General features: G+C 32.5%; 1 protein-coding gene across 1 annotated transcript; it reads left to right on the top strand.

Annotated features, from left to right (window-relative positions):
• The first annotated feature begins 9,128 nt into the window (after positions 1-9,128).
• On the top strand, positions 9,129-13,241 carry LOC122579856 (ACT domain-containing protein ACR1). The gene is made up of 8 exons (XM_043752108.1): positions 9,129-9,174; positions 9,642-9,785; positions 9,883-9,928; positions 10,987-11,101; positions 11,220-11,287; positions 11,438-12,070; positions 12,415-12,519; positions 12,618-13,241. Exons 2-8 carry the CDS (start codon positions 9,712-9,714, stop codon positions 12,993-12,995), a joined length of 1,419 nt encoding a protein of 472 aa, XP_043608043.1. The 5' UTR covers positions 9,129-9,174; positions 9,642-9,711; the 3' UTR covers positions 12,996-13,241.
• The last annotated feature ends 185 nt before the right edge of the window (positions 13,242-13,426 follow it).

Genomic DNA, 13,426 nt, shown 5'->3' with positions numbered 1-13,426 from the left:
AGTTGTATTAATGTTGCCTTGATGATCATGCCCACGTACGTAGCAAGGTTCATAGTCTAGATTTAGCCATAATGTTTCATGGTCGTTATATGATTTTTGAAGATCCTTGCATTATATGTTAAACATAGTCTAGATTACTGCACAGCAACAACAACAACAACTGTACTCAATCCTTGAGCGGGGTATAGGGAAATGAGCTGTAGACAGTCTTACCTCTACCCAGAGGTAGAGAGACGGCTTCTAATACTGCACATATAAATTTACACATTTGTTATTTTAATGAGATTTGTACGGATAACATTTTGGTTGATAAGTCTAACTCATATACCGTTTAGTTATAAGTTTTTTGGCAAACAAATACCAAGTTTTGAATATTAGTATCTCGATTGCTAATAAAACTAAAAGGTTTATAAGTAAAATAAAGGTTGGCTCTTGATTTTTTTTTTATGACTCATAATTAGTATCGTAAAATTGTTAAATATGATTTAAAAAAAATATGTCGTCACACACACTTATAATCTGACACATAAATCAATCTAAACATAAAGGTTATATTCTAAATAACTAGTCTTCAGCCCCATCATCGGACGAGTAGTTTCAAAATATATATATATATATATAAGAACGGTGAGAACACTTTTAATGTGTTGTTAAAAACTTTTAACGGTAACACTCCGGTGAGAACACTTTTAAAATAAGAACGGTGAGAACACTTAAAAAACATCATTTTGATGCATTAAAAGTCCATAAAACTAACATAGTGTTTAACTAATTATTATGATTTAAGTGTTTAACAACACATTGATCCTTCAAAATCGAAAAAATCACGTTTTTTTTTGTGCATCCATCTTGGATGCATATTCATCAATATGATGCATAAAAAAAAACGAGATTTTTTTTATTTTGACAGATCAATGTGTTGTTAAACACTTAAATAATGATAATTAGTTATGCACTGTCAGTTTTATGGATTTTTAATGCATCAAAATGTAGTTTTTAAGTGTTCTCATTTGTTCACATTTTAATTTCGTTCTCATTTGTATATATATATATATATTGGGGGATGGGAATATAAGGTTGTCAGGTATATAAGCTTAGGTGTGGAATACTCACATATTTTTTTTTAATCCATAAAAATCATGGGGTCCCATGCATTTATTCATTAAAAAAGAAATAATAAAATATTAGTATGTGAGGGGTTCCACACCTCCACACCTAAACTTAGGTGTCGGACAACCTTATATTCCATTTTCCCTATATATATATATATATATATTTATAGGGGGAAGTGAATGTGGTGCTGTTATGCACCCAAGTTGGGTGAAATTCATGTCACATGTTGATTTTTTTAATATATAAAAATATGGGGGCAATTATTAATTCATTATACATTAAATATTAAAAAATTAGTTTGTAAAAGAGATTTCACCCAACTTGGGTGCATAACAGCACCACCTTCACTTTTCATCTACATATATATAAGGGAATCAAAATGATAACATGTGTTAGATGATTATTAACATGTGTTGGGTTCAAATCTTCAACATGAACCAACGTTGTCTTCTTTTCATCTAACAAAAACATAACAAAATATATGTCATATTTTAAATTTAAAAAAGAAAGATGTAAATGCGAGCAAATAAATTAATAAACAAAATAAATTTAAAAGAATAAAATCTTTTGTAAAAGAAGACATGATCAAACTACAATTGAAAATAAAATAAATTTAAAGAGTTGAATAATAATAATAACATAACAATTCAATATCAAACAATGAACAAAACATGAACAAAATACTAAAATTAAATTAAAGTGATATCAAAAATTGTATGTTTCTTTTGTTTAGAAGATATATGACCATGTTTTTTTAAAAGATTAAAAGGACCGGAATGATGGAAATTGATTAATAAAAATATATTTAGGTTGTATATATAATAACTTCTTGTGAAAGTTTTAAGGATAGTATATATCTTTAAAACTTAAAAGTATTTTTCTTTTATAGGAAATTTTTATGATAGATTTAAATATAATTATCTATTTAATAAGCAAAAACAAAGCGCTAGATTAATTAGGAGAGAGAATTAAGCCTAAGAAGAAAAATTAAGGTATCAAGTGTACCTTTAACATCCTCTTTTAGTTATAATAATAATAATAATAATAATAATAATAATAATAATAATAATAATAATAAACTAATGAAGAAATTGGCAAATATATATTTCACACGTGTCACCCAAATTGTTGAATCTACCTATTCTTTATCTACTCGGCAGATGGCGTTATGGAAAACTCAAATGGAGGACCATACTTTGGACTAGATTAGGGTGGTTCCTATCTATGGGTTAGGTCAGACTAGGAATGCTAGGACCTACCGATGTGTATTATGTTATCGACTTAGTATTCCTCTTTTCTCTGTGCAGATGTCGTGCTCGGCTTGTTTGAGGGTCTTTATGAGGGACATATATGGGGACCATGTTGTATCTTGTGCTAGTTTAATTGGCATTAAACATTGACATAACATAGTTTGCGACACCCTTGTTGTCATATGCACTCATTCGGGGATTTCTGTTCGTTAAAAAGTTGATACTGTATTGGGCTTAGTGGAAAAAAAGACACACGCTTACGTCCTGCAGACATGTTGTTGTACTCATGGGACAGGGGTCTTGCTGTATCTGTCGATTTAACATGCTCATCTCCTTTGACGCAAACTGGTATGATTGATTTTTTGCCTAGTCGTGCAGTAACTGAAGTTGCGCAACGTAAGTGTGTTAAGTATTAGGCTAAGTGTACTGACATTGGATATGGGTTTCTCCTTTTCTCTTTCTCTTCCTTCAGAGAACTTGAGAAGGATGTTGTAGCCTTACTGAAACGAATTCGAAAGTTCAACGTGACTCAATTTAAGGCACGTGCTTCTACTCATATTTTTCATAGGATTAGTTTTGTTATAACTAGAGGTGTAGGAGCCCAGATAGTATCGCGACTCCCTACCAATTTCTTGTAAATCCTCAGAATTTTTAATGAAAGTGATTTTTAATAATAATAATAACTATAATAATAATAATAATAATAATAATAATAATAATCGTCACTTTCATTAAAAACTAATATGATATGAGATGATGATGATAACGACTTAGAGCATTTGTGGGGGTGGTGACTCATTGGTAGGTTTTTGACCTTAGAAGATCAATTTAGATTCGAGTTTCTTTTTTCACAATTGTGAGGTTGGATTAATAGGTCTTAGGTTAGCTAGTGTAACACCTGTGAGTTGACCATTTAAACTTTCGAGTCAAAATAAACCTTTTAGTAAATATGACCTCGTAAATTGGACTCATCCTCGTATTTTAAGTCGGCATTGTAATTTCAATTTGGCATCGTGAAATAAGTTTGGCATCGTATTTAGAGTTAGCATCATATTTTTGGTTACCCACCTTGTATGTGGGACGACCTAGTATTAAGGCCTTGTATTTGATATTCTATCTTATCCTAGATATAAATACTTCTTTTCCTCTACAATTCCTCATTTTCCACTAACCTAGACTCCAAGCAAAACACGCACACTTTTTCTACCCCATATTCTTTTACTACCCCACCTTTACTACCTCATAAACATCAAGTTTTAATGAAATCCAACCTTACTTTTGTTTAGAATTAGGGTCAAAAACAGTGTTTATACCTTCTAAGCATTATTACAAACATCTATTTTGGTAAAATTTGATGTAAGAATGAAAACTCTTTTTATGCTCTTCTTTTGAATATTTTTGGGTTTTTTTTAATACACACACTACACCCGCCAAGTACCAAACTTTTTATATCCAAAACATTTAGAATCATATACTACAGTTTTTGTCAAAGTTTCGTGTGATTTCGTTAATAAAATCTTGAGATATAAGAAATTTTGTCAACTTTTTATAAACTTTGTTCAAATGGGTTTTCGGGTTTTCATCCGTTTTAGAGTTTCCGACTTTAGTATTGTTTTTCTATAATGTTTGTGGGTTTAAAAGTACAATCTGATGTTAAAAACACCTTCCAGATCGAAAGAAACGATTAGGGTTTTCTAGAATGATTTTTAGGGAAGAACAACCCAGTTTGCGGCCCCGTCGATTTGAGACCTCGCATTTTCAATTACGACCTTGCATTTCAATTGTGACCTCACATTTTCATTTACGACCTCTCATTTCAATTGTGACATCGCATTTCAATAATGACATTGCATTTCCAATTGTGACCTCGTATTTCCAATTGTGACCTCGTATTTGATTTGTGACCTCGCATTTCAATGTGACCTCGCATTTTCAAAATAAGACACCAGATTCACTAGCCTTTCAAATTTAACCTCTTAAATCTAGCCTCTTAATTTCAATTTTGTCTTTTAGTGAAATAAGAACCCAAATTCAATTTAAGACCCCAAAATCAATTTAAGGCCTCGAATTTCAATCAAGACCTCGGACTTCGATTACTACCCCGATTTGGTCAACCTTAGTCAACTTTGGTTGGTTTAGTCAACTTTGGTTGGTTTAGTCAACTTTGGTCAACTTTAGTCGATTTGGTCAACTTAGTCAAATTGGTCAACCTTGGTTAAACTTGTAAAATCTTGTCAAAGTTAAACTAGTACGTTTTTGGACAACATGGTCAATACTTGGCGGCACGTTATGAACACGTTTACCTATAATGAACACATACTTAATTGTGATAACTTGAAACAGATTGTTGCGTGCCGGTTACTTGTTTTCTGATATCTTGGGTAGCTTAATCTTGTTGTTAGCAATTCAGGTGAGCTTCGTAGTCCCCTTTTTACATGTTTTCTCGGGGCTGAAAGGATACAAAATGTTTTCTTGTAAAGCTGTAATTATTTGATATGATATTGTGACAACCTATTTTGACTACACGATTGATAACCTATTTTGACTACACGATTGATAACCTATTTTGGATACATTATGATAACATATTTTAGATACATTTTGATAACATGTTTTGAATACATATATGACTTTCATAACTTGGATACCTATTGATTTACATTATGGATGCATTTGGATGCATTGGATACATGTTCTTGAGCACGGTTGGTTACTGAACAGTAAGTCCTGACTAAACTAGATGCAACGGCTGGTTGTTGAACCGTAAGGCCTGACATTTGACTACACTAGATGCATCGGCTGGTTATTGAACAGTAAGTCCTGACTACACTAGATGCATCGACTGGTTATTGAACCGTAAGTCCTGACTACATTACATAGATGAACTTGATAAGTCCATGGCGACCTTGTGATAACGACAACCTTGTGATTATGACAACCTTGTGATTATGACGACCTTGTGATTATGACAACCTTGTGATCATGACGACCTTGTGATCATGACGACCTTGTGATTATGACGACCTTGTGATTATGGCAACATTGTGAGATGGCCACTTTGAGTAAATGCATCACGTTAACCTGACAACCAAGACTTCAACTCTACGAACTCACCAACCATTGTGTTGACGTTTTTAAGTATCCTTTCAGGTGCACAGGTTAGAGGTGGCTGGGGAGAGTAGCATGGAGACCTTATAACAGACTTTGGACTCTAGGATTCCTTGTTGCTGCTATGTTACTTTATGTTCTCTTTTGTGTTAGTATGGCATTATGCCTAACCTTTGTTCCCCTGCGTGAGAGTTGGATTATGTTTTATTTGTGTTTGGATTTATGTTGAATGTTACGTTAATCTATGTAAAGACTTTCTATATTTGTGGATTCATTTAGTCTTTCTATGTAATATCCATGACGGGTGTACTACACGTCGCATCCCGAGTTTTCCGTCTTAGTCGGGGTGTGACAGCTAGCCATTTAAAAAATTAATAATAATAAGATGACTTAGAGCATTTATTTATGTATGTATATTAAATTAAAAGAAAGGCCGCCTTATTAACCTACTCTATGACTCTATGTTTGAAAAAAAAAACTTATGAAGAACATTGATTTTGCAAAATTTAAATGTTTTTCAAAACTTTAAGATGATTCACTAGTCAAATCCAAAATTGCAGTGTTTCGAGTATCTTACGTGAACGATAAAATTTCAAGTAGAACTTTTTGGTCAATCCACTTTTGGTGAAGTTACTATAGAGATTACTTCATTAAAATGATAGAAATCTTACTTCTTATGTACCTAGGAAAGTAGAAATGTATATTCCAAATTGCATTAATATATTTGAGGTAGAGGGGCTAAATTTTTCATTGAGATACCATAAAAGGGCTCACAATGTAATTTTTCTCATACAAGTTTGGAAGATACTACTTTTCAATTTCTATTTTGGGTCAATATGGATGGGTAGTTTTGAAACAGTATAAAAATGTGGATAATGGTCCATATAGTAGATGATTGCAAGGCCCCACACATATAATGCAAGCCGCCCAATCCAATTAAATACTTAAAAAAAAAAAAAATAGAAATCCAATTACCGAGTGAACCGAGTTAACTCATCTAGTCAAGTACTTGCTATGGTTTGACGACATTAAAAATATCACTTGTATCTAACAAGTTTCAAACATGCAATCTACACTTTTCGTTTGTAAGGACATGGGGTCATTTGGTAACGGTATTACTCCCAGCGTCAGCTCCATAGGTATGTTTGGTTAGGCCATTTAAGTCCTCAATTGTCAAGACCTTTAAATTAAGTTGTAATAACTTTTTCTATTATGATGTAATTCTTTATATATAATTAAGTTTAGTTTTGGGCTTTAAAGTCAACATAGGACACAGTAGATTACAAAAGCCTCTTCACACTCTACTCTCTAATTCGTGCTCCAACAAAGAGAAAATCGAATAATATGTGATTATAACATTTTCAAATTTGAAGAGATTTTGTAATCAAATAAGTTGATTTATCAATCTTCTCCTATCACTCTTTCTTAATTCTCGATAGTTGCTCTTGTAATCCATTTGTCCACCAGTATATACACAAACACATAGAACACATACGAATAACTACCATACCATATCTATGACTAATCATCTGTTTTCCACTTCTATTTACCCAGTTCATATATTTGTTTCATGTTATCCTCGTAGGAATTTGATCCCTTCAATCTCCGTATTATGCCTTAAAATGGGAAGACTTATGCTTTACTTTCATGTATATTTTACGGGTGATTGTTAATCACATTTATAAGTTTTTTAATATATCTTTTGTCGATCTCAAACAGAGTAACGGGGTATGATTTATATTAAATACCATAAAAAGACCCCAAAATTGATCTCGTTTAAAGTTACCAAAAATGTTGAGCTAGTCCTGACACGGGGGGTTATACCCTCTGGTAAAAAAAAAAAACTCAAATAACATACTAATAACCAATAAATAGTAGCTACACAACTATGAATGGGTATGCACACTGTTCCTTCCGTTAGCCGGCCATGACCACCGTTATCTCCCCTAGCCATGACCTTTTGACCACTACTAGTATATGTTAGATTTACTATCTTTGCGATACAATTATTAGTAATTACCTATCTCGAATGGTCGATTAGTATATTTCCTTAAGTTTCATCATTATACGTCCCGTCACACTCCTTCGAGAATGATATGTGTTAACCTTGCCACTATATTAGGTGCATTCATGCTCACCAATATATGTTATGCGAGACACACCAGACTTAAAATATGTTGTGTTAAAACAACGCATCATTAGCGTTGTTGAAATACGAGTAAATAATTTCACCAACCGGCCAAGTTTGGTTGACCGGTTTGGCTTCTTGGGTTAAAATATTGAAGTTCAGCAACCGTAATCCGACTCATTAGAAGTTCCACAACTTTATTAAAGTGGACTTGGCCCAGGTGACTAGATTAATTTATGGGTGAAACACGTTGGTGAATTAGCAAGTAAGTTTCTAGTTATATGGGTTATCATTGATAAATCTATATATACTATTTTGATAGACAAGCCAAAATGGTTTTTTATTTTCTTTTTTTAGAATTCAATATGGATGAATATAAGTAACTCACAATTTCAAAATAATATGGGATAGTTTATTACTGGGAAATGATAATAACAGCCCTAAGGGTTGTCATTAACAGCTTATTATTACATGTATAAAAAGTAGTACTTTATATATCAATAATTACCATTCTAAATTTTCGCAAGACAAAGTACAAATTCTAATGCATCAAATTAATTAATAGGGTTGTCATTAATAAAACTTTTATTCTAGATCAAATGAGTTAATTTTGAATCTAATGAATTTAAAGTTAATTTCTTATGATTTTGTAGATTTAAAAAAAAAAAAAAACGTTAAAAACACTTAAGTATCAAGACATACTTTTTTTTGAAAACCAGATTAAACAAAGTTTACGAAAATCGATCAAAAAGTCATTACCTGTACCGAATGTGTTAGCGAGTTGCGTATGTATTCATTTTCATAAAGAGTTTCATTTTCTAAGTATTCGCTTTCGCAAGTCGAAGTGCTAACTCAAGAAACAAACCTAAATCGACCCGACTTGAAAAATCAGGTTGACGGATTTATCATATCAAGATTTCATAACCCCAGCTTTCTTTCAACGACCTTATACAAAATTTTACGTATCTTTATATTTTTTGGGGTAATGATGAAGCACAAAAACTAGTTTTTAGTGTTAGAAGTTACGACTTGATATTTACCCCTAATAATTTTATATACTCGTACTTATTTTATGTATTTAGTCAATTCTCACATCTTAAATATTTATATTAGTACTTCACTATACATTTTTTCAAACTTTTATTTCTATAAATATATTTTAACAACGAAATTTCTAACGAGTTCTTAAATAACATATTCGAATTTCGAAAACCTGTCATATTGCGGAATAACTTTCTATCGAGGGTAATGGTAACATATGTTTTGTGACTACATGTTTAGTTAAAAAAAAAATGGCCCAATTTTATTCCGGGTAGATCTCATATAATCACACGTTTAAAATATACAACAAATATTCCGATATAATCGTATATAATCAATATACTATTCATATATCCAAATGCATGCCACTTTTGTTTCCTAGTAAGTCTTGGACTCTTTGACATATACACCGCTTATATACCTCGGTGGACTTTCCCCACGCACACACTTTAAGGAAACCCTTCATTTTTTTAACACTCGTATATATCATCTCCTCTCTACCATGTGAACTACTATTCGGAAAATCCTCACCAGGTACATATTTCGCCATCTCTTTTCATCAAGTTATTATTAATACTACTAATCCGGATGCAAGTGAAATTCTCATGGGACTGGAAACAAAAGTTTTCTCAGAAATAACCGAGTTTTTTTTAAAATTGAAGTCTGATATATGAAGAGCAATATTCAAATATGTTATTTTTCTTTTTTAAAAATCATATTGATTCTACTGATTTTGTAAAAAGGGAAACTTGGTATGCATAATTATTTTTGAACCTTTTAAAACTTTAAAAAGATGGTTTATTATATTTGCAAGACCTTTAAAATTGTTTTATATTTCATGTGAGAAAAAGGTGATTTCTTGGAATTCAAGAAACATTTAAAATAAAATTTCATATGAGATCAAACACCTAAAGAGATATATAGTAAAGCAATAACGGTATAGGATGAAAAGTATATACAACCTTTGATAAGTTTGCATGTTGTGTGTTTTAATTTACTAGGTAAATAGAATTTTGTTAAGCAACAACCATTACTAGCTCAAAGTATCTTTACAAATTGAAGACGTACGAAATGGACATGGGATATGGACCTTATTACGTTCATCCTGAGCTCGAGTCACTTGTCGATAGAATCCACCCTCCGAGGTTCTAGCTAATATATATGTATATATACACACACGTATTCGTATTTAATTTATTTACTATACAAGTTTTGTAACTTAGAAATTTCATGGCCTTGCAGGGTCTGCATTGATAATGATACATATGAAGATTGCACACTTGTGAAGGTAAGTCATGCAGTACTTATATATATATATATATGTTTTGACTTAATTATTCCTCTAAATTTCTTGAAATGCTAACTTAGCTTAAGTTATTTAATTACATATTAATTATTTACAAATGACATATAGAGTGAGTACATATAAATATCCTAATTAAGAAGATTTAGTCTATAACTCCTGATGGAGATCAATCAAATAATGCCACTACGAACATCGTTATCAACAATTCGTCATTTGGCATTCTTCTTCTTTTAATAAGATTAAAGTTTTTCGCTAATGTGTCTAATTGCGTAATGAATTGACATTAGATACGTCAATAGGTGACGGCGAAAGTTAGTTTTCTAAAAAGATTATCTTCTTTAAGGTCTAAAGAGAGGGTTTTTGATTCCAGCAAAGAATGAAAAAGACGTAGGAAGATTCAATGTAATTCTTATAACATTATTGATTCAATTACACAATAATATATTGAATTATAAATGGTGGTAACTATGATTTGGATTGTAAATATTATAAAATTATAGCTAGCTATATAGAATTCAGAGAGAAAGGGACCAATATCAAAAACAAGAACACGCCCACCCAAGTGGGAAAGAAGCCACTCAAGCTTCAAAAGTGGACAATGATAACATATCCAATGGTTTTTTTTTCTTAGTAAAGAAATTTGTTTTGTTATACCATTTCTTTTATACTCTAATGTACTTTTGCTTATCAAACATCTTTCTTTTGTAAGAGTGATATCATATCATAGTTGAATACATTTAATACATCATCGATCATTAGTTGCTTAATTGACATAGCAATATTGGATAATCGGCTCATTATTAGTATACCACCGACCGGTCTCACGACAAACATCAGAGAAAGTAAATCATGTACACCTATGGTTGAAAGGACATGACACGGGCCGGATTTGAACACTAGACCTCTACTTTTATTCTGCATGTTTACCGTCATCGGCTACTTACCATTGCCCAATTATTGTCATAACTAGACTTTAATTTCTTTTAAACTCAGAAATATACATATGAAGTTTTATAGTTGGTTTTGTTTGAATGGTGTAGGTTGATTGTGCAAACAGGCACGGGATATTGCTGGATATGGTGCAAGTTCTAACAGATCTTGATCTTGTTATATCCAAATCATACATTTGTTCGGATGGTCGTTGGTTCATGGATGGTTAGTCATCGACCCATATTCTTTCATTAATTAATTTGGATCCTTTTAATTTGGTTGTCTCGATCGATCTTATCTCCATATACTCACATGAACTTATGTTTCGCCTATTTGCATATAGTGTTCCATGTGACTGATCAACTTGGCAACAAGATAACAGACAAAGATCTAATTCATAATATACAACAGGTCTCTTTCATTTACATTCTTGAGTGTTTGTTTTAACATATGACAAACATATAGTAATATTTTATGTGACAACCTAACATGTATTATCAAATTCTATTAATTAAGTATTGAATTGAAGAGTGAGAGTGACATTTTGTTAATTTTTTGTAGTCCATATGTGCAAGTAGAAGAGAGAAAACACAAGTAAAAACAAGTAGTATAGGCAAAGAAATGAGACAAAGGCATGTACCGATGGAGCATATGACACTTGAGATGACAATAACTGATAGGCCGGGCTTATTGTCTGAGATATCGGCAGTACTAGCTGAACTAAGGTGTCATGTATCTGCCGCAGTAGTATGGACCCATAACACGCGTGCCGCTTGCATCATTCATGTAGAAAATGATGATTCAAACCATGGGTCATCAATAATGGACCCTCAAAGGGTGGATGAAGTACAATCCAAGCTAGTGACCGTGGTCAATGCGCGTCACACCAATCATGAAAGGCCAAGTGTCAAGTTAACCAGCCAGGCCACGGGTCAACCCCATACAGAGAGACGGCTACACCAGCTGATGATGGCTGATAAAGACTACCAAGAAAAGTGTATATATAGTAGTCGTGATAAAAGCTATGAGACAATTGTCACGGTTGAAAACTGTCGCGAAAAGGGGTATTCGGTTCTTAATGTAACGAGTCCAGACAGGCCAAAGTTACTATTTGACACTGTTTGCACCCTGACTGACTTGCAATATGTGGTTTTTCATGCAGCAGTTAGCTCTAAAGGGCCTGTTGCATTTCAGGTACCTTTGTATTTTTTAATTATTTCAACTACTAGAAACTCAATCCGTCCCATTTTAAATATCCTAGTTTGACATTTTGAGTCTTTTTATGAGTAAAACTTTGACCTTAAATATCTTTGTTTGTGGTACGTAACACTTGATAGAAAATATATGAATGAATTAGGATATAAATATATTTTTCAATGATATAACTTTCATAAAGTATTATGTAACACAAACAAAATTATTTACGGTCAAAGTTCAAATATTAAGACTCAAGCAGTCAAATTAAGACATTTAAAATGGGACGGAGGTGTATTTAGTTTTAAACTATAACCTTCTTCAAATCTATTTGAATTATACAGGAGTACTACATAAGGCAGAAAGACGGGCATACATTAAACTCAGAGATTCAACGACAAGCAATCAGTCGATGTATAGTTGCAGCTGTAGAACGAAGAGTATCAAATGTACATGTTTACCCTATATTGTTCATAAATGTACGGAAACATAATTAAACATTGATACTTGATAACTAATCTGAGACATATTATAAATGAACGTACAGGGGCTAAGGTTAGATGTGAAGAGTCGAAATAGGTCAGGACTACTATCAGATGTAACCAGGGTGTTTCGTGAAAACGGGCTCTCAGTTGCAAGGGCCGAGATTGGGATACATGGAGAAAAGGCAGTCGGGTCATTTTATGTCACAGATGTTGGTGGACGTGATGTGAATCTGCAGATGGTTGAAACAGTTAAGAAAGAGATTGAGAAGATTGGGGGCATGGTTTTTGTGACGAATGGATCATCATTGGATTCTTCGTCTCATAGATCATCAAGAAGTAACAACACAGAAGAAGAGCAGCCAGCAAGGTCATCACTAGGAACGCTGCTATGGTCACAAATTGAGAGACTCTCGAGCAAGTTTCAGACCCTAACCCCGTAACCCCATGTCCCCATAGGAGTAAATAATAGTACTTATTAGTGATGAAAAAAATCATTATTGTTCTAAAACATTGTAAAGATTAGAGCATTAGTTAGTATTTAGGATGAGTTTAGCTGGTATATGTAATTAAGCTGATTGTACATATATAGCTATACATTAGTTAGTAGCCATTATGGAAAAACATATATGGTATGATACTAGCTTGTATATATACAATTAATAAAGGATGTTGAATCAACCATCGAATCCTATGTTTCATCCTAGTTTATTTGATGTAATATTGCATATCTTGAACAATGGGTTATATTAGGCTTACTATATGCTTGGTCTCGGTTAATATTCAAGCTCTTTTTGACTACGTTAGGAACTTGGATAACTTGTTCGGGAACTTCTTCGCCCATTTCTACATACTGTGATAATGTTACTGTTAA

Source organism: Erigeron canadensis, chromosome 8 (assembly GCF_010389155.1).
Source record: "Erigeron canadensis isolate Cc75 chromosome 8, C_canadensis_v1, whole genome shotgun sequence".
Lineage (NCBI taxonomy): Eukaryota > Viridiplantae > Streptophyta > Magnoliopsida > Asterales > Asteraceae > Erigeron > Erigeron canadensis.
Note: the sequence above shows the minus strand (reverse complement) of the source record. Positions and strands in the feature narration are given on the sequence as shown.

Excerpts from the sequence above, each read along its gene's own strand:
- LOC122579856 (XM_043752108.1), top strand. The coding sequence starts at position 9,712 with ATGGACATGGGATATGGACCTTATTACGTTCATCCTGAGCTCGAGTCA. Across the intron at positions 11,288-11,437 it reads TAATTCATAATATACAACAG|TCCATATGTGCAAGTAGAAG; the intron begins GTCTCTTTCATT and ends AATTTTTTGTAG. Across the intron at positions 12,520-12,617 it reads TAGAACGAAGAGTATCAAAT|GGGCTAAGGTTAGATGTGAA; the intron begins GTACATGTTTAC and ends ATGAACGTACAG.